Source organism: Perognathus longimembris, chromosome 13 (genome assembly GCF_023159225.1).
Source record: "Perognathus longimembris pacificus isolate PPM17 chromosome 13, ASM2315922v1, whole genome shotgun sequence".
NCBI classification, from domain to species: domain Eukaryota; kingdom Metazoa; phylum Chordata; class Mammalia; order Rodentia; family Heteromyidae; genus Perognathus; species Perognathus longimembris.
Genome location: NC_063173.1, coordinates 19,542,673 through 19,569,038, shown reverse-complemented (window position 1 = coordinate 19,569,038; position 26,366 = coordinate 19,542,673). Strand labels below are relative to the sequence as shown.

Sequence of the window (26,366 nt, the reverse complement as noted above, 5' to 3'; positions counted from 1 at the left end):
TTAGAAGGAAAAGTTGAAATATCCCAAGGAATCCTGTTTTAGAAGTTGAGAATAGAAGTGAGTTTCTGGGAGTTGTCTCTGTCCTTTACATGAAGGTGGCTTCTGAGCCAGGGGAAGTTAAGGTAAAGGAGATCAGATTAGATGACTTCATTGTCGACAGAGACAACTTATAGGTACTACAGTTTGGATTTTGAATGTTCCCAAAAACTCACTGACCAAAGGCTGGAGCCCAGAGCTCACACCTGTCATCCTAGCTACTCAGGAGGCTGAGATGTGAGGATCACAGTTCAAACCTAGCTGGGGCAGGAAAGCCCATGAGACTCTTACCTCCAATTAGCTACCAAAAAAGCTGAAAGTGGAGCTGTAGCTCAAGTGCTAGCCTCGATCAAAAGAAGCTCAAGGAACAGCTCCCAGGCCCTGAGTTCCAAGCCCCAGGACTGACAAAAAGAAAGAGAGGGGGAGGGGCGACAAACAGACAGATGCTATTGGAAGTGGAAGAGATTTTTGGAGGTAGGGATTAGTAGAAGTGAGTTAGGTCATTAGATGTGTATTCTTAAAGGGGATACTGGGACTCTGGTTCCTCCCCTTTTTCTCTCTCCTTCCTGAGTGCCATGAGTCGAGCATGTTGCTCTATCACACACATCCTGGCTATGATGTGCTGCTTTGTTGCAGGTCTAACTCAACAGGGCCAACTGATTCTGGATTAGAACCTCGGAAACTATGTGTCTCCCCCAGCCTTTTCCTCTTTTTAAAATTAGTTATCTCAGGTATTTTGTTCCAGGAACAGGAAGCTGTCTAACAAAGGATAATATGGCTAGATAAAGGGCATACCGGAGAAAGTAATGGGAGAAACATGGATTAATGTGAGTGGCCATGCTAAGCCCTTATCTTAAAATTCAATTGCTCTTCAAGATTACACTTAGAGTCCTCAGGGAGATGGAAAATGCTTAGACCTCTGCTTCATTTTGTCTGTGACAGAGATAGGCAGACCACCCTGGGTAGAAATGTCTGGAAGAAGTCTCAGGCCAGGAATCTGAATTGAAATGCTAAATACGTATGCTTTCAACTAATTCTGGAACGGATGCCAGTTTAGCAAAGACACACATTTAGTTGGTGGAAGATCTGTGTTCTCTTAGAGGACAAAACTAAGGTTGGAGACAGGTACTGGTGGCTCATGCCTGTAATCCTAGCTACTCTGGAGGCTGAGATGTGAGGATTGCAATTTGAAGCTAGCCCAGGCAGGAAAGTCTGTGAATCTCAATTAGCCACCAAAAAAACCTGAAAACAGAAGTGTGACTTGTGTGGTAGACTACTAGCCTTGAACAAAAAGCTCAGGGGCAATGCCCAGGCTGTGAGTTCAAGCCTCAGGACCCACCCACTGCAGGCTGTGAGTTCAAGCCTCAGGACCCACCCACTGCATATACACAAAGCAAGGTCATAAGATAGGCTTCAGGATGCAGCTAAAAGCCACAGGCTGGCTCTTGTTCCAACCTCACTTTGCACAACAAATGTCTACAGATGGAAAGGTGGCTGGGAGTGGCTAGGAGCTCAATAACCTGGCTCTGCAGGCCCTAGCATCCCACTAGGGATTGAGCCAGGGCCTTTAGGATGGCTACAAACCTGTCGCTAACAGAAGAGAGTCTAACTGTCCCTAGCCTGCCTTTCCCAACACTGTACAGTGCGCTTTCCTATTCAGATTCCCAGGGCCCAGGGCCCAGGCCCACTCATTCATCTCATGCTTGTTTTCTGACCTGAGCTTTGTGTAGTCTTTTCAGTTCTTCTTGCTTCACCAACTGCCTCGTTGCCCTTTCCACCTTCTTCCTTCTTTGGAGTGTCTTCTTCTCCTAGAAAAACCAATAGAGAAGAAAAAGTAGGACTGAGGGACAAAAAGGGGCCAAAATTACAAAATATCATGATAATCTTCTGCTCTCCCACCAAGGTCTCTTAGCCAAGCCTTAGCTTCTAGAATAATGGCAGTTGATTATGGAAACGATCAGCACCTATACTGTATGAGATACAGATGCCATTAGCTACCTAGGGCTCCTAGGCACTGGATATGAGCTATGAGTAAGATATTGCATTTAAAAGTTTATTGAATTTAATTGTGTATTTAAGTAGCCACATATGGCTAGTAGGTGTGGGGATAGGAAGCTGGTGTGTGTGTGTGTGTGTGTGTGTGTGTGTGTGTGTGTGTGTGTGTGTGTGTGTGTGATCAAGTACTGTCTGGGTTTAGTTGAGAGGAATTATACTTTACATAGGTGCTACTACTATACTGCTCAGGGATGCTAGGCCTGGGAGAGTCAGGCAGGCAGGCAAACAGGCCAAGGTAGGAGAAACACAAGTTTGAGGCAATCTGGTCTACATAATAAGCTTGAGATAAGCCTGGGCTATATCATGAAATCCTATCCACAAAACAAAATCATGATGGCCTGCCTGGTGCCTTGGCACTCCTCAACAACTGGTTGAACTAATGAAATGCTTATAAATCAGTACGTGGGAAATGGAGACCTAAAACACCTTCAGCCAGAGCAATGGGCGTCAGAATCACAGAGACCCAAGACTGTATCTTGAAAACACTTATGTGTCAGGGCTCTGAGTCTGACTCTGACTCCATCCTGGAAAGATGGGTGGAGAGAACCATCGCTTTCCGTAGGAGAGCATCTCACTTTGAGGCCTTAGAACCTTGATAGATAATCAGCGAGAACATTCTTCTCATGAGTTTGTTTTTCTAGACCTCTACTTAGGATCTAGAATACCAAGCCTTCATCCTTGGAAGGAATTGAACATATCTCACCATACATCATCTATTTTTCTAGGGGTGGCCTTCAGATGGACCGTCAATCACTCTGGAAAGAATTCCAGGCCTTTTGAACAGTGGATCCTCTATTCCACACCTAGGATCTTTGGGGAGAGGCTGGGGTAGGAAAGAGGTAGGAGGGATCCATAATGATTACTATCCAGAGATTATCTAATTCAGTTCACACGGAGAGCCATTTCATCCGCGTAGCGAGTAACCCTGCACTTACTCTCACACTACTCTATATAACAGATGCCAGCACTTATTGAGTGCTATGTGCCAGACACTGAAGTAATTATGTCACATGTATCATCTCTGTATTCCTCTGATTGCACTTGTTCTACAAATATGGAAATTTGAAGGTTAAATAACTTTCCCAAATGGATACAATTAGTAACTAGTAGAGCCAGGAGTTAAGTCCAGGTAGGCTGAATCCTGCATCCACATCTGGTCTCTATTACTTTCCCTCTTGGAGTTCTACTGCCCAGGCCCATTAAGGACTCTGGTTCTAGTGCTGATGGCTCATGCCTGGAATCCTAGCTACTCAGGAAGATGAGATCTTAGGATAAAGGTTCAAAGTCAGTCAGGGCAGAAAAGTCTATTTCCACTGAGCCAGCAAAAAAAGAGACAGAAGTGGAGGTGTGGCTCAAGTGGTAGAGTACCAGAGTGGAAAAATCTATGCAAGAGCACAAGGTCCTGAGTTCAAGACCCAGTGCTAGCTCACATTCATGTGCACCTGTGCAGATAAACATGCAGATCCTTCCCCTGTGGTGAGTCCCATAGAAAAGGAACATTGATATATCCCTTTAAATGGGAGCCTTTTGGAGGAGGGAGTTACCTCAACAGGGCCACATGGTTTACCCAGCAGCAGAACTATCACCCTATCTACTTTGTCAAGAGTCAGCAAAACAGAACCCCAGAGTAGAGGAAGAAGGTCAATTATTGTCTTTTATTAAACAGATGTTACACAGAAAAAGAAGGCTGCTTTATTAGGGACTGCTTCCATTTTTACATCCTCAAAGATGGTGAGTACAGGGAGGTGAGGAAAAAGGCAAAGGCCTAGGCAGAAGAGATAGTAAAGGAAAAGAGAGAAGGTGGCAGAACGAAGGACAGGCAACTACGTTGAGGTCTGTTTGTCTCCGCCTCAAATCCAGCCATGGAATTGGGAGGACAGGCAGCAGTGGGAGGGGAAGGAAAAGGGCAGAGAGGCAGAGAGAACACAATCTGCCTCCAGTTTCCTGTGCAAAGGATCATTTGAGCTGGTGTGGGCTCTGTGCCACCTGGCTGGGGACATAGCTGTATGGGACAGAAGAGACAAGGAAATCATAGGCCCAAAGCCTCTCCCTATTCCTTCAGGGCGAGCCCTTGGGAAGTCATAAAAAAGGAATCCTCTTGCCAGACTCCCTGACTGTAAGAGCAGATCACAGTAGGAGCCAAGCAAAGTGGGCACGCCTCACCACTGGGCAACTGAAGTGACAACTAGCTCCACACCGGGCCTGCAGGAGCTATTTGTGAGGCAGGATCAACACAATACACAATTTGTCTGTGTTGAATATTGAATTGATTGGGCCACATATTAAATCCACTTTAAGAGCTGCAGTCACCAAGTGGTTTCAATAAATATGTCATTTGTTTGTTATTTTCCCTTCCCCAATATGAGTCTTCAAGAAGGTATTCTTTTAATAAAGGAGCTAGATCTTGGGGGTGTCCCAGATTAAAAGAGGGGCTGCCCTCAGAAGCAAGATAGCATGATCTTCATAAGCCTGCCTTGACACTGCATCTTTCTATTGGATGTGTCTAAGGCACCCCACTTTCTTGTTCTCTACTAGTGTTAAGATGACTGATGCTGGGGTCTGTCTCATTTGAATACAGAATTAACTTAGGGCACTCAATGAGACGAGGGACAGTAAGAAAAATCCCCTGAATCAACAACACATAATTCTGTCTGTATTGAGTATCAAACTAATTGGAAAAGGCCACATTGAGAAACGAGGAATCCAGGCTTGTGCTTACTCGATCTCCCCTCTGTCTTTTCCTCCCTCCCTCCCTCCTTCTCCCCAGGCCTATCCCGACTTGCTCTAAGCTAGACCATGGGGAGCTGGAACCCCTGAGTGTCTTGAGGTGATGCCAAAACTCCTAATGCCAGATATGGAAAAGTTGAGTCTGAGTAAATAAATTTGAGTCTCCCCTTCCTTCCATAGATCCTCGCTGCTCCAAAAAAATAAACATTACCAGAGCAGTGAGTTGTTTCTCTGTCTACCTGGGACGCATTTTAAGTCCAGCCATTCAAGCCTCCAGCCATTCAGTCCTTTGCGCCTCTCCAAGCCCCAGTGGGAGGGCTGCAGATCCAGCAGATCAAGAATAAAACAGTGGGTTTAGAATAGACACGTGTTTCCACGTGGGTGACACACGGACACCACAGGCATACGCCAGTACTTGTTTTCATCAGTGGGAGTAAGAGTTGTGTCTGTTCTCTAGAATCAGGTAGAGAGAGCTCACCAAGAGCTACCCTGTGGGCACATGGCTAGTTCCTTCAATAGTAGGTTCCTTGTCTCAATGCAACTGCATGGTTCATTTCATAGTTCTGATTAGAATAAACATAACATTTTCCATGCAATCTGCCTCTTGTGCTTCTTAAATGAAGTTGTGCCTCCCTTGGGGAAATACACATCTGCTTGTTTTAATTTTTCAATGGTTTTGCTTGTTGGGCTACATATTAAACCCACTTTAAGAGCTGCAGTCACCAAATGGTTTCAATAAATATGTCTTTTTTGTTGTTGTTGTTTGCTTGTTTCCCTTCCCCAATGTGAGTCTTCAAGAAGGTATTCTTGTAAGGAAGATAAATATTGGGGTGTTCCAGATAAAAAGAGGGGCTGCCTTCAGGAGCAAGATAGCATGCTCTTCCTAATGAGACCTGCAGAGCTTGCCTTGGCATAGAGAATGCCTAGATGGAGAATGGCCCCGATGGGTAAGTGCCCGGTTTGATTGGTCCAGCAGTGTTACCTTTAACCTTGAGGAAAGCTGGGGATCGAGCTCTTCATCTGCCGAGGAGGAGGTGGTGGAAGAGGGAGAAGAGGCCGCCTCTATCACCTGAGCTCCCACAGGGGTGCGCTGGGAGCCTGAAACAAGAGCAGAAGAACTTACCCCATTGCTAGCTGCATTTCCTGCTTGGTGCCCCCAAAGTGGCCACCCCTGTTTCCCCACTCACCCCCTTCCCTCACTGCACCTGTCAGCGCTGAGGGAGGCCCTACCTAAAGGCAACTGAAAAATTTGGCCTCCTTGTTAATTACATTTTTGGATCCCTGCCAAGAGCTTTGCAATTCTCTTCACATTAAAAAAAAAAGAGGGAGAGAGAAGGTATTATGCAGAAATCAATTAATTCCGTAAACATCCTTTACGTGGTGTGTTGCTTACGATGCATTTGTAGACAAACATCTAGGATTAAAATGTATGCCTGAAGTTAGCTGAGTTACCTAACTGCTTGGGGTAAGGTTTGTACTGCAGAGTAATTGAATGCAAAAAAAAAAAAAAAAAAGTCAGAGCCAGCTCTTAAACAAATCACCCTTCTGCGGCTCCTAGCATCTGGCACCCAGTTTTACTACATGACATCTGCTCAGTGTAAAAGAGCTGGCGTCAGAATGTCTGGTCATAGAAAAAAAAATCCCAAATGTAATCAGAAGCAAAAGGACTCTAAGCCTAAGGTTTTATCACACCGTCTCATGCAACATAAATATTTCATTAATTATGGCTAAACAAATGCCACTTTTATTTTCCCAACTTGTAGATATTATCACATCACTGAAGTGATGATTCAAATGCCAGGAAAAGCAGTTGAAGATAGGGCTGGACCCCCAGAAGGCAGGGACCACGTGGAAGTGGAAGTAGAGGAGGTCATGCCAACCTCTGCACACGAGAGCAATGTGCCTATGTGAGCCAAATTCCCTTTGTGATCGGCTGGGGAGCAGGTGTGAGAGGGGCTCTAGGGCACATAGGAGTTTTTCATGCTTCTCAGCAAGAACACCGGTGCCTTCCCATCTACCTGAGGCAGGCAGTGACTACTAATCTCTGCATTCACCCACTCTGGGCACTGAAATTCAGAACTAGCTAGGTTCTCCAAGATGGCAAACTGACCCTCTGTGCTGGTGGCAGCTGATGTCTGCACAGAAATATGTCCTGGGTGGAGAGGAGGGAGGAGAAGCAATTCCAAGTCAGCGAACATTCTCTCCAGCCTGCCTTCTCCTCCCCATAATTTTCAACTATTCACCCCAGTGGGAGAGGCCAAGTTTTACAAAATCAGGGTAATTTTAACCTCCAGGAACACATTTACATATGCTGTTAGTCAAAGGAAAATAATGCAAAACATGTATATAATAAAAACAGCCTCTCTAGGGAGGCAGTTTTCTGTTTTCCACTTTAATTTGCCAGATGGGAAAGCTCAGGTAAAGACAGACTCGGGAGCAGCAGTAGAACAGGAGGAGGCTGGAGGAGGCAGCATTAGTGGAGAGCAGAAATTGCTTCCCAGTTCTGGCCATTAAATTACTGCAGAGGGCTTAAGTCACGGAGAATTCATGTAAGTGTGAGAGTGGAAGGAGCTGCCTTTACTTCCTTCGGGGTCTCAGGTTCATGATTTCCAGTGCATGGCGGTGTAGAAGAATAATGAAATCCATACAAAGTGCCTAGCAGTGTGTGGTGCATTGGAGGTGCTTCAATAAATGCCTTTTTCATCATAGTCATCATCACCATCACCAACACCAGGCTCACCATCATTCCTTATCACCATCAGCAGCATTAATCTAAATAATACTGCAATATTACTAAAACTATCCAATTAGCCTACAAACCCAAAGTTGAAACCTCTTCTCATTTACCATAATGATTTTAATTGAATTTCATCTTGAAATAGGGAGTAATGCTTGAATATAGGGTGTATTTCTCCAACCTCTGGTAAGAAGAAAGTTATGAGGTTGCCTCTCAGTCTCTTCCTGCTTTGTCATTTCAATCACAGAACTGACCATCCTGGGGTTTATTTTTAAAGGTTGTAAAACACTGGAGTGTTGCTATTCGAGTGACTGATTTGGGAATTGAGGTCCTGCCACAAAGCACTAGAAATCAGGACCAAGTATCTGAAGCATCTTTTTTTTTTTCTTCAGATATCGTACAACAGGCAGGGCAGAAATTTCTCAAAGGGAACCAGGAAAGCCCTACAATCACAACTTTCTGCCCAGAGGCCTTTTGGGGACCACTGTGAAGGTAGGAGGAATCTAAATAAAGTGGAGCAGATTTAATGAGTTGAAAAGGCAGTTTGAGCAGACAGAGGCAGCTGGAACGTGTGAGGCAGAACACTGGAGAGGAAGAAGTTATGAGGGGGAAAAAAGTATCTCAGAAAGAAGCACAGAAGTTCCCTTTGCATCCATTGCTTAGCAGTAAGTTATACAACTACAGAGAGAAACTCCATCAGGTTGGACAGATAACTGCTGGGGGGATGTTGTAGGGTGAGTAGTCTATAATTTTGTTTTTTACAGAATGGGAAAATTTTCAAGTTCTACTAGCTAGGGTAGCACAGACATTTGAAGTATTAGACATGACATAAGAGTCACACTTTGATAACAGGGATAGACTAGCTCTAGAGTAGAGGTTACTGTAGATGTGCTTCAGTAAAGTTTTAAAATAAGCATTGGTAGGAACAGTGAGGAGCAAGTTATTTTACTATGTATCAAACATTCCTTACTTTCTGTTTAACATTCCTTAAATAATAAAAAAATATTTAGAAACTCTACAATGTAATATTCACACTCTATGTGATAGCAAACAATGACTAGCTATATATATATATATATATATATATATATTTAAAGCACGATGAAACACAATCAAGGGAAAAATCAGTCAACAAAAATAAACCTCAAAATGATAGCATAAAGGAATTAGCAGATAAAGATAAAAGTTATTATTGGCTTTTAGGTGGGTCACTGGAAAATTCCCACTGACTTTTCTATAAGGGCTGGCTTTGAACTGTTCTCCTCAGATCTCATCCTCCTGGGTAGCTAGGATTAGCCACCAGAACATTGGGAGTGGAGCTGTGGCTCAAATGGTAGAGCACAAAAGCTCAAGGATAGCATCCAGGCCTTGAGTTCAGGCCTCAGGATTGTCCCATACCACCACCCTCAGCCAAAGAAAATTAGTCAGGTCTTCAAACATCTTCAGAGATTTTAAACATAGCTGTTTTAGCAGATGCTAGATTAGACACAAAAGTCAGTAAGGACATAGCAGATATGAACAAACATTATCAGTAAATTTGACCTAATGATGAGTATGTATAAAATACCACATCCAGTAAATGGAGAATATATCTTCTTTTCAGGCACAGGTGGAACATTAAATAGGTGATATGCCAAGCTATAAACCAGGTATTTAAAAATCTCAAATGACCGAAATGTATAATATATCATCAGACAATAGTGGCAATAAGCTAGAAATTAAATAACAAAAAAAGCTGGAAGTGGAGCTGTGGCTCACATGGTAGAGTGCTAGCCTTGAGCACAAAAGCTCAAGGACAGTGCCCAGGACCTTAATTCAAGCCCTAGGATTGGCACACACACATATACACACAAACAAGACATACAATTGAAGTGCCAGACACGTGAACCCCATTTTAGAATTAAACCCTGAGCCAATCAGATTTGTACCTGTGTCCTAATCTTGCTTGCACACCTGATTGTTGTAACCTTGTTCTTTGCCTTTATAAGCCCTGTGTAATCACAGCTCCGGGCTCCCTCCTAACCTCTGCTGTGTCGGTGGGTAGGACGAGGCCCGAGTTGGCAGCTCGTTAAATAAAGCCTTGCCTTGCTTTTGCATTTCGGAGTGTCTGAATCTCGGTGGTCTTCTTGGGGGTGGTCTTGCGACTTGGCACAACACAATCAAACAAAAAAAATAGATTTTTGAGCTGGGTGCTAGAGGCTCATGCCTGTAACCCTAGCTGCTCAGGAGGCTGTGATCTGAGGATCACGGTTTGAAGCCAGCCTGGGCAGAAAGTCCATGAGATTCTTATCCCCAATTAACCATGGAAGAGCCAGAAGTAGAGCTGTGGCTCAAGTGATTAAGTGCTGGCCTGGAGCAAAAAATGTTCAAGGGCAGCACCCAGGCCCTGAGTTCAAGCCCCAGGACTGGAACACACACACAAAACTACAGACTTTTAATATAAATAACCTGCCACTCCATTTCACTCATTTTAAAGAGTTAAATACTAACATAATTTCTGACAGCTAAGATCAAATACCTAGGGTGACCCTAGACTTCCATTAGAGAACCTTGTCAACAGAATTTATTGTGTTAGCCAACTCTTGATGATAGCTCCTTCCACCCCCACACTGGTTCCTAGGACATTTAGTACCAAAGGCTTGCAATCATGCATCCTTTCTCTGGGCCTCTTAGCTCTCCATATGTTTCTCCTACTACTCACCACTACTTTTCTCAAAGAGTTGAAGGCCCTTCCATTAAGATGTACTCATCATCAGGAAAAAGAGGGCCACTGCCTCCCAGAGTCTGTGGGAAGGCAGAACTCTTCATTAATTGCCAGCTAACTGACACAGCTGGCTTAGTCTGCTGACTAGACCTTTGTAATATTTCTGCTTCTCTGACTCCATTGAGCCCCTTGCTCCCTTTTTCATTATTCCTACAAAGGCCTTAGGCACTTTGGTAGAAATCAAAGTGGAGTCTAGTTCACACTGGATCCTCTTATACGCTCCTGACTAAAGTCTGTCCTTGGCACTTTAATTGCTGTCTGGATTCATTTATCTTGGTAATAACCAATAGAAATAAGTACATTTGTGCACTAAAGATATGTACGAATGGGGCTAGGAATGTGGCTTAGTGGTAGATTGCTTTCCTGGCATACATGAAGCCCTGGGTTCAATTCCTCAGCACCACAGAAGAAGGCAGAGGTGGTGCTGTGGCTCAAGAGGTAGAGTGCTGGCCTTGAACAAAAACAAGCCAGGAACAGTGCTCAGGTCCTGAGTCCAAGCCCCTGGACTGGCAAAAATTCTCATGAAGGTATGTAGAAGTGTTGAACATAGTAGAATTCACAATAAAACAACAAGAAACAGCATCAGTACCCAGTAGCAAAATAATAATACATCTCACAATGGGCAGCAATAGCAGTGAAAAACAACAACAACAACAACAACACAGCTACACAAAAGAACATGGATAATCCATCTATACAATGTTTAATGAAAGAAGCCAGGCATGGGCTGGAAATATGGCTTAGTGGTAGAGCGCTTGCCTAGCATGCATGAAGTCCTGGGTTCGATTCCTTAGTACCACATAAATAGAAAAAAATCTGGAAGTGGCTCTGTGGCTCAAGTGTAGAGCATTAGCCTTGGGCACAGAGAGGCTCAGGGACAGTGCCCAGGCCGCAAGTTCAAGCCCCAGGACTGGCAAACAAACAAACAAACAAACAAAAAAAAAGAAGCCAGGCATGAAAAAGTTTATGCTGGTATTGGTTTTACTAGAACATTTTATAGCGTTACCACACTGCCTTTCTAAAATTTAATCTTACAGGTCTTTAGGTCAAAAGTCCAGTCATGAGTCAACTGGATACACAAGTGTTTAGAAACTTCTTTTGCTAAAAAAAAAAAAAAAAGGGCTGAACTTCTACCCTGTCCTTACCCTGTTTGTTTTTAAGGATAGAATGCCTAAATGCCACTTGGGCCTGCAAGTACGGAAAAGTGAGCTAAAAACAGGAAGAAAGCTTAGTATCTTGTACCTGCATCCTTTGTGTTGAGCCATTTTCTTCTAAAGTTACCTTATAAATCAATCACCTTAAAATCCAAGGACAGGGCCAAAGTAACTAGAGTCTAAACTGGCTCCTAGACAACAGTGATCAAATTGCTCCCTTCAAGTAATAACCATGACAACAATTTCTTCAGAACCACTCCAAAATGACCAACTAGGCCACATTTTGCCCAACACTATTTAATGACTATCCATACCTGTCTTCCTCTACCCCGATTCTTTTCTCTATTTAAATTTAAAGCTTATGTCTATACCCCAAAGATGGTCAAAATGTTTACTCTGCCTCTCCATGGCATGGCCATCCCACATTAAATCTCCTTCATCTACCCCTCACCACTACTCATCTCTGTACTTGACATATATAGGGGTGAGTGGCCCTACCTAGCACGTGGGAACTCCCAGAGTCAGACATGCTGTCTAGACCTCTAGTTACAGATCCTCTGCCTACGGGGTCTCCCGAGGCCTCTCAAGGTCTTGACTGGGGTGCAGTTCACATCTGTCACTAAGCGTCCTCTTTCAACTCAGTTTGTTGGCAAAATTTATTACCTGGTGCACTACCTCAGTGACCTGGCTGAATATCTACCCTGTCCTTTTCCTGTTTGTTTTTAAGGACAGAATGCCTAAAGGCCAGAAATGCTTTCTTGGGTTGTGGTAGATTTAAAATAGCTGCCAGAGTAACTACCCCACAACACCCAACTTCATTATAATCTTACCTGTATGGTGAACGACACCTCTACATTTCCCCTGTCCATGACAGATGACAATTACCAAAACCACAGCAAGGGAGAACCAAAGAAAGAAGGAGGGCCCAAGTCCTGGAAAATTTTTCACAATTTCCAGAGAAGACACAACTATTCCTTTCTTTCCTTAGCCCTTCTCTCCCAACATTTCTGTCACACCATATTCATGACTTCTCCACTTCCAATGGGTATGGAAGTTGGTTTTCAAGCTAGACTGCCACTTCTGTATTCATTGGCCACTAAATAAACTTGAGCTTACAGTGCTCAGTCTTTGTTTTTGTTTCTAGTTTTGAGATACTTAAAGGAAAAAGATATCCCTTTTGGGGGTCCTGGGCCCCCAAAGTGCAGGGCCTAGGCCTGCTTTCTTTTTGCTTGTCAGCTGCAGGCCAGTGTTAGTGTTTAGCGGCCTTCCTTGTCCATGGTCTTCTCACAACAGCGGAATCATGACTCTCAGGCTTAAAATCTAATCTCTGACTTCAGGAAGTTCTTGTTAAGGGCTCATCCCCTTGTTAACAGCTTGTCTGATCAATGAGCCTACCCAGGATGTTCTCCCTTTTGATTAACGCAGAGTCAATTGGTTTGGCACTTAATTATATTTGCAAAGCCCTTAACCTAATCACAGGATGGAGTGAAGTATATCATATTTTCACTGTCACCATATTCTAGTATCTGAATTTGTATAGGACAAGTATGCTAGAGGGCAGGAAGCTTGTGACCCTCTTAGAATTCTGTCCACCACAAAATTGAATAATTTGATTTTTAAAGCAAACAAATGAGCAAACAAATCAACCTCTAGAGCTGAACATGGTGGTTCATGCATATAAATCCCAGCCTTTAGGAGTAGAGGCAGGATGACTGAGACTTTGAGGCATGCTAGGCTACATAGGAAAACCGTGCCTCAAAAAGGAATTCATCAGTTGTAGACTTGATATTTGCAGACTTAAGTATGCCATAATGCAATGAGAACTTTACAAAAACATAAAAATATATTCCTAGGCTGGGAGCTGATGGCTCATTCCTGCAATTGTAGCTACTTGGGATGTTGTGGTCAGGAGGATTGTAGTTCAAGGCCAGCTTGGGCAAAAAAGCTTATGAGACTCCTACTCAACACTTATCTAGGTAGGATGGTGTATAGCCATCATCCCAGGGTATGTGGAGGCTGAGAGTGGAAGGATCATCATTCCAGCCAGCCCAGACAGAGCATCTGAGAGAGTCCATCTTCACAGAGGGCTGCTGGATGCAGTGGCACATGGCTGTGATTCTAGTCATGATAAGTAGCCTAAAGTAGGCAGATCATGGCTCAGATGCATGAATGGGTACAAAGAGAAGCTCTATTATAACAATAACCAGTAAAAAATGGGGCTGGCCCAAAAGAAATATACTCTTTACCTATGGTAATTGTAACCCCTCTGTAAACACCTTTATGGATAACAATAAAAATAATCAGCAAAAAGCCAGAAGTGAAACTGTGGCTCAAGTGGTAGAGCACTAATTTTGTGAAAAATCTCAGGGACAATGCCTGGGCCCTGAGGTCAAGCCTCAGGACATGGACACACAGACACAGACACACACACACACACACACAGAGACACACACACACACACACACAAAACAAAACAAAACACAACCTAAGAAAATAGCTAACAGGCATGGGGTGACAAAATGTTCAGAGTTAGAGATAGCTTGCTATTGGCAACACTATGAATGTACCAAATGTCACTAGATTGCTAACTTTAAAAGGGGCTAATTTTATGTTAGATTACTTTTATCTCAATAAAACAAAAGATACTGATGGGAAAAAAAGGATGGAAACATAACTCAATGATAAAACATTGGCTTGGCAAGCTCCAGGCTCTGAGTTCAAATCCTACTACCACTAAAAAAAGAAAGGTTCTTAGGATGCTTCCATTACATGTATGAATGATAACTAGCATTAACATAATTGTTATACAACATAATTGTTTGTATAAAAGGGATAAAAATTAGTTGGCACCCAAATTTCTTAAATACTATAAGTTTATGTATGCCCTTAATTTAATTGTTGTTATCATGTAAAAATAAAGTTAAATTTTAGCCTAGTTCTTACTAAAGTGATTGTAAGTTTGAGGCACATCTATTTGAATAAGCAGGATATCATTTACTCTCTCCATTGCATGGTAGTGCACACACACAAGTTAAAAGTTAAGTGTGAAGACAAACTGTCATGTCAGGGTGTGTGTATGGGAGTACATATTTATCAGGATGGGCATGGACCAGGAAAGAAAAGGAGACTGATCCATCTTATCAGATAGATTTTTAAAAATCTTTAAAACATTCGTAGGAAACAGCTTAGAACATCTGAAAGAAGCATAAGACTTCTAATGTTCTAAGCCAAGAGAGTCACAGTATTTCATAATGAATCAAGAATGAAAAAAAAATCAGAAAAATATCTTTATCCTAACTTATGGTAACCAACACAAGTAAGTCATGTAAATAAGTATGATATAAACTGTAGACAAATTTTACCTATGAATGTAATGCAAGAATCTTAAATAAAACAATAGCAAACAGAATTAGAAAATACATTAGAATAAGACACCTCAATGAAATACCTATTTCACACATGCAAGGATGGTTCAATATCAGTAAGTCAATCTCTCTCTCTCTCTCTCTCTCTCTCTCTCTCTCTCTCTCTCTCTCTCTCTGTTTATTGTGGGGCCTGAACTCAGGGCACAGATGTCCCTGAACTCAGAGCCTAGCTGTTCCTGAGCTTTTTCTGCTCAAGGCTAGTGCTGTACCACTCTGAGCCACAATGCCACTTCCTAATATCAGTAAATCTGTAACAACAAACTAAGGATAAACAACATTTCAAAAGGTGCTGAAAAGTTATTGAATAAATTTCACATCCATTTGTGATTTAAAATGCTCTTAGTATAAATGTAAATAGGACCTATAGCCATTTCTTTAAAGTGATAAACTATATCTGAGCTAACCCAGAAGCCCGTATCACATTTAAATTGGAAAATCTTGGCAGTAGTCTCATTAAGATGAGAACTATGATAAGGAAATAGAATATATTAAGGAAGTCATTTTTGCTGCTTTTATTTAATATTGTTCTAGAGACTCTGGAAACAAAAAAACCAATGAAACAAAATAAATTTAAAGCTGGGTGTGGGTGGCTCACGTCTGTAATCCTAGCTACTTAGGAGGCTGAGATTTGAGGATTGTGGTTCAAAGCCAGCTCAGGCAGAAAATTCTGTGAGACTCTTTCCTCTAATTAACTACCAGAAAACCAGAAGTGCTGCTGTGGCTCATGTGGTAGAACACTAGCCTTGAACTGAAGAGCTCAGGCCCAGAGTTCAAGCCCCATGACTAAAAAAAAAAAATTAAATTCAAAAGGAGGAGGTAGAATTATTATTTGCAGAAATTATGAATGCACATATGGGGATAACCAGGGGAGTCCATTGACAACTACAAACAAGGAGAATGCAGTATAATGAACAGGTACAAAATCACTCTCAAAAGGCAATAACTTTCATATAAACAAGAGAAAGAGAAACTAGAAAACATCTTGCTTATAATAGCAACAAAACTAAGAAATATGTAAGACTAAAATGATGAAACTTAATCATGCAAGACTAACATGATGAAAAGTTTTAACTAGTTCCAAGGCTCACAAAAATAGAAATGAGCCAAAAGCCAGTGACTCATGCCTGTAATCATAGCTACTAAGGAGATTGAGATTTAAGGATTAAGTTTCAAAATCAACTCAAACAAACAAGTCTGTGAGACTATCTCCAATTAACTAGCAAAAAGCCAGAAATGGAGCTGTGTGTTAAGTGGCAGAGTGCCAGGCTTGAACAAAAAGCTAAGCTAGAGTTTGAGGCTTTGAATTCAAGTCCCAGTACTGGCACCAAATTAGAAAGAGGGAGAGGGAGAGGGAGAGAGAGAGGGAGACTGAGAGGGAGGGGGGAGGGGGGGAGAGAGGGAGAGAGAGAGAGGGAGAGAGGAAGGAAGGAAGGAAGGAAGGAAGGAAGGAAGGAAGAAAAGAAGAGAGAGAAAAGGAAAGAAAGAAAGGAAGAAAAGAAAAAAGGAAAGAAAGAGAAAAAGAGAGAGGGAGAGAGAGAAAGAAAAAAGAGAGGAAGGAATGAGAGATGAAGAAAGAAGGAAGAAAGGAAGGAAGAAGAAGCTGTATTATCCACTAAATTATTTTAGAACAACTAGAATAACCAGTGGGACATCTAAAAAATAAGGTTGGATCCATAGCTTATACTTTGTACTAGACTAATTTTTTTTCTGTAGGTATTAAAATGTTAAAAACAAAACTCCCAAGAGAAACTAGAAGAAAAATCTTCTATGACCTTGGAATAAGCTCTTTTTAAACTATCATATAAAACTCAGAAATTAAAATTTTATGCAATAAAACCTTACATAAACAAAGTAGAACACACAAGAAACTGGGAAAAATAATTACGAGGCACATTATCACAAAGGGAATGAATGAGATTTTAAAAGAAATAGTCCTTAGGTAGCCTTAAGAAAACACCAACAAACGAAGAGGAAGGTAGACCAAGGGCAGAAGCAATAGCTCATAGATGAAAGAAATATGAAAGACTCTCACATAAGAAAAGTCACTCAGTTGCTTTATAAAGAGAGATACGAAATTTAAAACTAAAATTTAAGCTATTTTAAAACTAAATTTAAACTATTATAAGATCTACATCTTACCAGGTTGGCAAAAATAAAGAACAGGAAGAAAAAAGAAAGAAAGAAAGAAACAAGCAAAGCAGTTGGGTTGTAGGGTTGTACCTGGTTGGGCTGTGCTGGTGCAGAAATGGCAGTCATGCTTGATGCTGGGCGTGTGAGGCAGCAGCGGGAGGGAGGACCACTGATGCTATCCATCAAGCTCCTAACTCACAGGTCTTAAGTTCTCAGTTCATGTGTGTGTGTGTGTGTGTGTGTGTGTGTGTGTGTGTGTGTACTGGAGCTTAAACTCAGGGTCTCCTGCTTAGTTTTTTTCTGCTCAAAGACAGTGTTCTACTGGTTGAGCCACACTTCCACTTCTGGCTTTTTTATTGGTTTATTGGAAATAAGTCTCTTGGATTTGTGTGCCTATGCTGTCTTTGAACTGTGAGCCTCAGAGCTCAGCTACCTGAGAAGCTAGGATGACAGGCATGAGTCATGGGGGCCTGTTTTTTTTTTGATAGGGTTTCTCTGTGTAGCCCAGGCTGGTCTCTACCTTGAGATTCTCCCCTGTCACCCTCCCAGCTGCTGGGATTTCCAGGGCATGCAGCATCATGCTCAATTATTGTAGCACAGGTTGCAATTACTAAAAGTTTGAAGTCATAAACTCTGCATCATAGGGGACTGGCTGCATAAATCATGGTATGTGTATGCCATGTTGAATACTGGACAGCTAAGGAGGAAAGCTCCTGTGTACTAATATGGAATGGCTGCCACAACGCAATTTACAGCACAAAAAAGATGTGTAGGAGATGCTACTTGCTACCATTCATGTATACAAGAAGACTATAATAATGCAAATTTTCTTTTATATGAATAAGTTCTATTTACAGGAACTGGTAATAATGTGTATCATTAGGGATACATTCTAGATGGCCACCAACAACAGAAGGAGGACTTTTAAATTGTGTGCTCCTTCCCCTTTAAAAAAAAATGGAGGGGCTGGGAATATGGCCTAGTGGCAAGAGTGCTTGCCTCCTACACATGAAGCTCTCGGTTCGATTCCCCAGCACCACATATATGGAAAAACGGCCAGAGGGGGCGCTGTGGCTCAGGTGGCAGAGTGCTAGCCTTGAGCGGGAAGAAGCCAGGGACAGTGCTCAGGCCCTGAGTCCAAGGCCCAGGACTGGCCCCCCCCCCCAAAAAAAATGGAGACAGGGCCTCACTATGTAGCTCAGCCTTAAGTTCTGGGGTCATAGCTGAGCACCACCACGCCTTGTTAGACCTTTTGATTTTAAATCATGTGAGTGTATTGACGATCAAAAATGCATAACATACAGTTGGGGCTGGTGTCTTGTGCTTTAATCCTAGTTATTCACAACTCTGAGTTCTAGAAGATCAGTTTAAAGCCAGCTTGGGCTGCGAGACTCCATTTCCAATTAACCAGCAAAAAGTACAATGGAGATGTGGTAGAACACCAGCCTTGAGAGGGCAAGCTCAGCAAGCGTAGGATCCTGAGTTCAAGCCTTGCTACTGGCAAAGCAAAAGCAAAAACAAATTTTATGACATAGATTTAAAGAAGTAGTTTTATTCCAACCTGCGCTTATCCCAAATTTGGCTGCGAATGAAACTTCTTACTTTATATAGATGTTTAATGGGGGGGGGGCGCAGGGGGAGAGGTTCGAAAGAAACTTACTTGGAAACTAAACTTCCAAAAAAAAAGTTAAATAAGAAAAAAAGGTTAAAAATGAAAGAAAATCATTATTATTCAATGCTAGAAATAGTAGAATCAGCAATGAAAAGGAAACAGTATGAATTTGGAATTGTCTCTAAGTGAATATTCTGAATTGTGAGCTGGTGGCTCATGTTTGTAAGCCCAGATACTCAGTAGGCTGAGATCTAAGGATCATAGTTCAAAGCCAGCCTGGGCAGAACAATCCACAAGACTTATCTCTAATTAACCACCAATCAGAAAACCAGAAGTGGTGCTGTAGCTTAAAGTGGTAGAGTGCTATCCTTGAGCTCAGGGACAGTGCTCGGGCCCTAAGTTCAAGACCCATGACCAACACAGAGAGAGAGAGACAAAGAGAGACAGAGAGAGAGACAGAGACAGAGAGACAGAGAGAATGAGAGAGAGACAGAGAAAGGGAGAGAGACAGAGACAAAGACAGAGAGAGAGAGATAGATAGATAGATAGAGAGAGAGAGAGAGAGAGAGAGAGAGAGAATATGCCCTGAACCTTTGACAAGGTAGAGAAGCCACAGCATGGTTTGCTTTTTGTCAGGTGTTTCCATACTGTTGGGTGATTCTGCCAATTTGACATATTAATTCCAGAATTTAATTTAAAAGATCATTGTATCCTATTTGCACTAAATGTCCATTTAAACCAGGTAAAATGAGGTGATAGGTGAGATTAGGGGTAATGGGAGAGAATGATGAAAAGGGGTGGCCTTTTTCAAGATGGATTGTACTCATAAACTGACTTGTTGAATTGAAACTCTTGGTAAAGCCACTTAAAGATAATGAAAGGGTCCATTCAATATCTCATATAAAATGAAAATATATCCTTATATAATTTATTCATGTATCTATACCTATAAGTAAAGCAACCGACACTGGTTCATTAAATGACAACACACCCACAAGACATATTGCTCTATGACATCACACGCATGTAAGCTACGTGGGAGTGGCACCACGCAGGGAACCTTGGTATGTCAGATTCATCAGTAAATAAAGTTGGCAGTTAAACGATACAAAATTTGATGTACAACTTAGTGAAAGCAATACCATCAAGGAGGGGTAGGGTTAGCGTTGATTCAATGTTTGATAGCATAATTTCACACGAAGATTGTGAGAAATGAACCCAAGGCTAAGGGGCCTACTTTATTAGAAGCAGCGGAGATCAGGGATCTGCCCAAGCCCTGATGGTACGTTCTTACTAGGGAAGAGTCACTTACTTGCATCTCCAGCTACAGAAGGAAGATGGGCAGCCTGCCCAAGGTAGGTGGTCCTGAGAGGCGGTGCCAGCGTCTCCAGGGATGAGACACTGTCTCCAGGCGTTCCCTTCCCCTGGGGTCCTCTCAAAAGGTCCCCCACGTCCTTTCTTCGTCTGGATTCTTGGAGAAAACTCTCAAGCGATTTGTCTTTGATTCTGAGAGAGGAAAAGAAGGGGCTTCTTGCCTTTGGGATCCTGGCAGCACCTGGTAAGGTGTCTTGCAGACTCACTTTCTCCAAGAGCTTGGGGACATCTTCGAGTTTGCTGCAGGGCAAGGTTGTGGGGGCCGGAGACGTCTTGGGTGGCCGATTGGGCAGACTGTGGGTACGGAGGGTGGTGTCTGGAGGGCTGAGGTCCGTGGAGTGGGCATTCCTGGCAGTTGGGGAGCCCAGGGAGAAGAAAGCCGAGGCCCTCCTTGCCATGTGTTTCCCCGGGGGCTGTGTGTCCCCATCTCTACTGGAACTGGCTTTCCGAAGGCTGAGCGAACGAGTGCAGGCCTGCGGCTGGGAGCTGGAGGACCAGGTTTTGGATTCTGCCTTGGCCCAGGCCTTCTTTCCAGCATCCCCGCTGGGGAACAGGGACCTTCGGATGGCATTAGCTATGAGCCGCAGGGGGGACTTGGGTGGAGGCGTGCTTCGCTCCCCTGGAGCCCGGACCGCAGGGGTGCTCATCTGGTCCTGGGCCTCTGGCTGGCACGGTAGCGCCTCTTTCCCTGCCTGAGGGAGGGTGAGGGGGTGGGTGGGTTTCAGAGCCCAGCCTCTCTCGCCACCGCCACCTTCCCGGGGGATGTGCTCGGCAGCCTGGAGGCCCACGCTTTCAGAGTTGGAGTCATTCCAATCCAGCAGCATGGTCTTCTGCTCCGGAGTGAGGACTAGCTTCTTCATGCCGGACTTGCTCTCCTGGGACGGCTCGGACCCTCCCTCTCTTCCTCTCCTGGGTCTGTTATTCCCTTCAGAGGGCTTTGCTCCAGCCCCGAGGGACAGCTTTTGGTCTGGTAAGCCTTTCTCCTTCTTCCTGATGGGGTATGGGTTTTGGTGGGTGCTTTTGGTACCTCCAGGAGGGGCTTCTGCTCCCTTGCACCCATCAGAAGCCACTTCCGCGGGGCTTTTGAGGCTGTCTGCACCTGGGCTCACCAAGCAGTATTCTGCCCGCTCTAGCACTGGGCCATGAGGCAGATACAGGGGAATTTCTGTAGGTGCCCCTTGGGCTTTGGCTCTCCTCAGATAGATTGGGGTAGGCCCGCAGTGACCCCTGGAGGCCTGTGATTGGGGGTTATGAGCTATCACCTGGAAGGGATACAGAAGTAGTTAATATTATTATTATTATTTGTCAGTCATGGGGCTTGAACTCAGGGCCTGGGCTTTTCTGCTCAAGGCCACAGCTCCACTTCTGGTTTTCAGGTGGTTAATTGGAGATAAGAGTCTCCCTGGACTTTCCTGCCCAGGCATGCTTTGAACCGTGATCTTAAGATCTCAAGCCACCCGAGCAGCTAGGATTGCAGGTGTGAGCCACCAGCACCTGGCAGCAATTTTTTCTTTTTGTAAAATTCATTTATATGTTCATGGAAGGAGGCAAATATCAATTTATATCTCCATTTCCCTTCTCCAGATTGCAGATACTCAAACCAAAAAAGATTTTTAACAGGATGATTATATTGGGCTGCTCTTCACTCTAAGTGGCTACTTGATACTTGCTGTAGCCCCAAAGCCAGACTCATCAAAGGCCATTCTGGGCTCTTGATAAGGTGAGGAGGAAGCCAGCGGGGAGTAAAAGGCATGACTGGTACTCCTCACAAGCTCCCAGGCCAGTGACAAAGGGCTGCTGTGCCTAAGAAGATGGCCAGGTGCATACAGGAAGACAAGACTTCCCATGGCTTGTTAAAATGTTGTTCCTACCACAGGGCACTCCCAATAGTGACCTCCTCTCACATTTAAGAAACCTCAGAATCTCTCTTACAGGTCAGGAGCAACAGTTACCCTTCTGGGCTGAAGATGCAATGGCAAAAGGATGGTCTTTAAAACCTGTCAATGCCCCTTCTAATGTCACACATGACATCATTGAGAAATGAGCCATTTCCTGCAAGTAAGAACTCCTTTGACAAAGGAAAGACATAAGTAGACTCTGGAAGGAGTGGTTATGCCCTGCCCAGGGCTCTGGTGCCCAATGGGGCAGATTATAGGATAGGAGATTCAAAACAGCATATGCATTTCCTATTTTGAGCCCTCTATTTCCCAGGGAGCCTAGAACAGAGCCTGGCAGGTAACAGGGGCTTGATAGACACACAGGGAGATAAAATCCCAGGTGTACATACCAATAATGCCATTTTGTATTCCAAGTCTTTCAGTGCTACTTGAGGCACCTTTGCCTTTTGTGCCTGTCAATCCTCAGTGGGAGCTCCTCAACCTCCCCTGGGAGTTCCTCAAGGAAAAAGCATATCACAGCCCAGGATGAGGTGACTATGTCCTCTGGGGTGGCTGAGAAGGAGCTGGATAAGCTTTCACGAGAGGCCCAGATGAAGAAGGCCCAGAGCTTCTCCCCAGCCCAGGGGAACAAGAAGTACTTGGAATGCAGAGGCAAGCATGGAAGGAGAGAGGAACACAGGAAGCTCCCCTTCCTAGCACCTGTGCAGGGCCCCCAGGGACGCTTACCTGAGGTGGGGAGGAGTCCTCTGGAGTGTGCCGGGAAACAGTAGCTGAAGAAGATAATGGCAGAGAAGATGCAAGAGAAGACCATGAAGAAGACTGAAGTGGAGAAGGAGCCTTTGGAGATCTTTTGTCTGTTGGCATCAAATCTGTCAAGGAAAGAATATATTCTCCATCACAGAGGTGTTGTCACAGGACTTCATTTGTAAAAAGGGAGATTGTAAGGAAAGCTCCAGTTCTGTACCCAGAGCTAGGAAGAAGAAGATGGTGGGGAGGACTCCAAGGTCTTCAGGGCCCGAAGAAATAGGTGGAGAGATCCGACCTTGTGGGAGAAAGGATTCCCCAGGCTGAGAAACCAAACACCATAGTGTTATGGATTCCGATGGGAAAGGTCCTGAGAGGGGTGACCTGGAGACCCTAAAGTGAACCTCGGAAATGAACATCTACCTCTAAAGTCTCCCTAAGGTCCTCGTGGTCAGGCACTGGGGCTGCATTAAATCACTCCATCAATAAACCATCCGAGCTTTCTTCCCACAAGACGCCTGGCCATTAGCCGTGGGCACAGGCAGGATAGTCATTGCTAATGAAATGTGCACCATGGGGCTTGTGTACAAGGTGGTTAGTGTGCCATTTGAAGGGAACCCACCGAAGGGAGGTTAGAAGCCTACAAATCATTGCAAAGACACGGAGAGGGAGCTCTGACAAGCTCTTGTTGGTCAGGGAACAAACAGGAAGCAGTGTATCAGCTACAAGATGCTAGAGAAAGGAGGTGTGGCTGGGCCCTGGGGAGAAGCCTTTTCTGAAGCCCCAGGGCAGATAAAATCATCTGGTCTCAGGAGAGAGGCTTCTAAGATCAATCAAGCTGACATGTGTTCTTGCTTCCTGCCCTCTCTCTCCCTCCTTCCCTTGAAATCCCAAGTATTTTATGTCCAGATGGGCCATTTCATTGAGAATCAGAAAAAATGCCACACAGTTTTTGAAATCTGCTCACTTTTTTTTTTTTTTTTTGGTGGCAGCAGTAGAGTTTGAGCCAGTGATTGCTAGGCAAGTGCTCTACCATTTGAACCACGCCTTGTCTTTATTCTGCCCTTTTAGTTATTTTTCAGTAGGGTCTTATGCTTTTGATGGACCACTCTCAAGCCCACAATCCTCCTACCTCTTCCTCGGACATAATTGAGATTATAGGAGTGTGTCATTATGCTTCCTTTGTTTTATCCTGGGATGGCATTAAACCGTGATCCACCTGGGATTTCAGGCATGGGGCTCCATGTCTAGCTCATCCTCAGTCCACTCAGCTCAGCCATGAACCATTGTGGCACTTAGCAGTGTTCCTCAGACACTTCTCAGGACCCTGGAAGCCCACTAGCCACTCTTTCATCTGACACCTCTATTGACTACTTCCAGCTGCTGCGCTGACCCACTCAGATTTCCCTCCACGTCATCCACCCTGCAGATTTGATCTTACTTCATAGCTCTGGGTGAGAGGCTCATCCGCAGGGACCCACAGGGGCCAAGCCAAACCCAAGTGTCCCACCCGAAAAGGGTTCTGTTGTGTCTTGTTCTTGCAGGGGTGGATTTTCAATAGTCTATTCCTGCTCTCCTAATGCACAAACACAAACATGTCAAAGAGTGCTCCCCAGATCAAGAGTCTGGAAAAAAAAAAAAAAAAGGCTGCTGCCTGTATGCGTATAGTCTGCAGGTCCCAAACGGAAGTCCCCTCACTGTAGGATGCTCCCCAGGGAAAAGGTGACCTGAGGGACAGAGCTGATGGGAAGGTGGGCAGGAAAGAGCTGCCAGGAGCTGAGGTGGGGGAGGGGCTGGCCCATAGCCGGTCCCCACACCCTGTCTCAGCCCACAATGAGATGGTTCCAGCCTAAAAAGGCAAAAGTTGTGAGGCAAAAGTTGCTTCCTGCCCTCAGCGCATCAAATTCCTGCCAAATTCCTCCTTCCTCTCTTCCTGCCACCTCACTCTCCCCCGCTCGCCCCCCCCCAATCCAACTCCAGGACTCAAAAGTCCTGACTGTTGTTTTTGTTTGTTTTATTCCTTTGTCTCATGACACCTTAGGACACAGAGCTACCTTAGGGCACAAATCTAATAGAAGAGTCAAAGGTCATGACCTTTGACTCCCTCTCCTTTTTTATATCCCTAGCCCCATCCCAGCTGTGGTCTCTCTCTGTGTCTCTCTCTCTGTCTCTCCCTCCCCTCCCTCCCTCCCTCCGTCTCTCTCTCTTTCTCTCTCTCTCTCTGTCTGCACACAAGGTTATCTTCTATCTTAGACAGAGCTTCCAGAAGGCTTATGGAGATGGAAAAAGCAGAGTTCCTGCCCAGGTCAAGCAGGGTCTCTGGGCTGCCATTGAAGCCATTGCTTGGGAGCTGGCACAGGCTGGGGAGAAGAGGTGAAGCCGGAGCCCAGCTGAGCCATGACGGGACATCTGTCCTCCCTGATGCTGGGCCTGGGTTTGAATTCCCTCAGAAGAGGTCCTGGGGGCACCAAGCTCTTCACACTCATATCAGCCACTGGATGCTAGGCAAGTTAATAACCCCTTTATTTCCTCATTAAGACAAAGAAGGTCTAGTGCTCTTCATGTGGATTAAGGGAATAAAAGAGGGCCCCCAAAAGCACCCAGCAGTGCAGACATGAGTGCTATGAACTACGAATCCCTTCCCTTCCTCTCACGCATGCCAACAGTGTCTAATGAAGACACTGTGGAACCGTGGCCCGTGCCAGAAGGATCTACACACCGACCCCAGCAGAGGTTCTCAAACTCTTGGGCCCAGAAACTCCTCAGCTGCCATCTCAGATCCTCACCTCAGCTCTTTCCTGGAAACCTAGGTACGGCCCAGTCGAGGCTGCTGTGCCCTGGGCAGGGGTCTTGCCTGGGTGCTGCTGACCCTTTGTACAAGGGGATGGGTGAGCAGAGAGTTGACACCCCAGATCCTCTTGAGCCCACTGTTTGTGCTACACTGTCTTGGGTCCTCTGGCAATGCCAACCTTTACCCTGGGTTCTAGTGGCCACAATGAGGGACGATGTCCAGTGTTCTGTTTCCAACCACAGGACCAGTCCTGTCCATTGTGGTTTCCATTCAGACACAATGAAGATAACCAGAAAGGTGGCTTGGGTGGCTCTGGACTCGGGTGGTTTTTATGACAGATTCCAGGGTTCAGCCTCCCAGAGTCTGGAGCTTTACAAGACTCATTTCCTCTCAGTCTTGGAGCGCCCTCTAGAGGCAACAGCCTGCAAGCCTGACACTCATGTACTCCATTTGCAGCCTGTTTGCCGTTCATTCCTCCATCCATCTAACAATCAAGCGCTGCCCTGGACCAGATCATGTTAGACACTAGAAATAATTCAGACTCCAGCCCTCCCTGCACACAAACTTTCCTATATATTTAAGAATCAGGGGCTGGGGATATAGCCTAGTGGCAAGAGTGCCTGCCTCGGATACACGAGGCCCTAGGTTCGATTCCCCAGCACCACATATACAGAAAACGTCCAGAAGCGGCGCTGTGGCTCAAGTGGCAGAGTGCTAGCCTTGAGCAGAAAGAAGCCAGGGACAGTGCTCAGGCCCTGAGTCCAAGGCCCAGGACTGGCCAAAAAAAAAAAAAAAAGAAAAAGAATCAGCATCAAGACTCCTGACAACCAAAGACTGAGGTCCCTAGCTCCATCTGCAAACCTTGTGTCTCTGTAGCACACCTCTCTGACTTGAGCCTTCTCCAGTGTTCCAATCCTGT

General features: G+C 44.5%; 1 protein-coding gene across 4 annotated transcripts in view; it reads right to left on the bottom strand.

Moving 5' to 3' along the window:
* Positions 1 to 26,366, bottom strand: part of Mical2 (microtubule associated monooxygenase, calponin and LIM domain containing 2) — a 190,002-nt gene that overhangs the window by 17,423 nt on the left and 146,213 nt on the right. For all 4 annotated transcript variants that reach the window (XM_048359417.1, XM_048359414.1, XM_048359415.1 and 1 more), the window contains 4 exons: positions 22,639 to 22,781; positions 19,953 to 21,276; positions 5,801 to 5,916; positions 1,752 to 1,844 (listed from right to left, as the gene is read on the bottom strand). In XM_048359417.1, the coding sequence (XP_048215374.1) occupies positions 1,752 to 1,844; positions 5,801 to 5,916; positions 19,953 to 21,276; positions 22,639 to 22,781 (1,676 nt within the window). The remainder of the gene's footprint in view (positions 1 to 1,751; positions 1,845 to 5,800; positions 5,917 to 19,952; positions 21,277 to 22,638; positions 22,782 to 26,366) is intronic.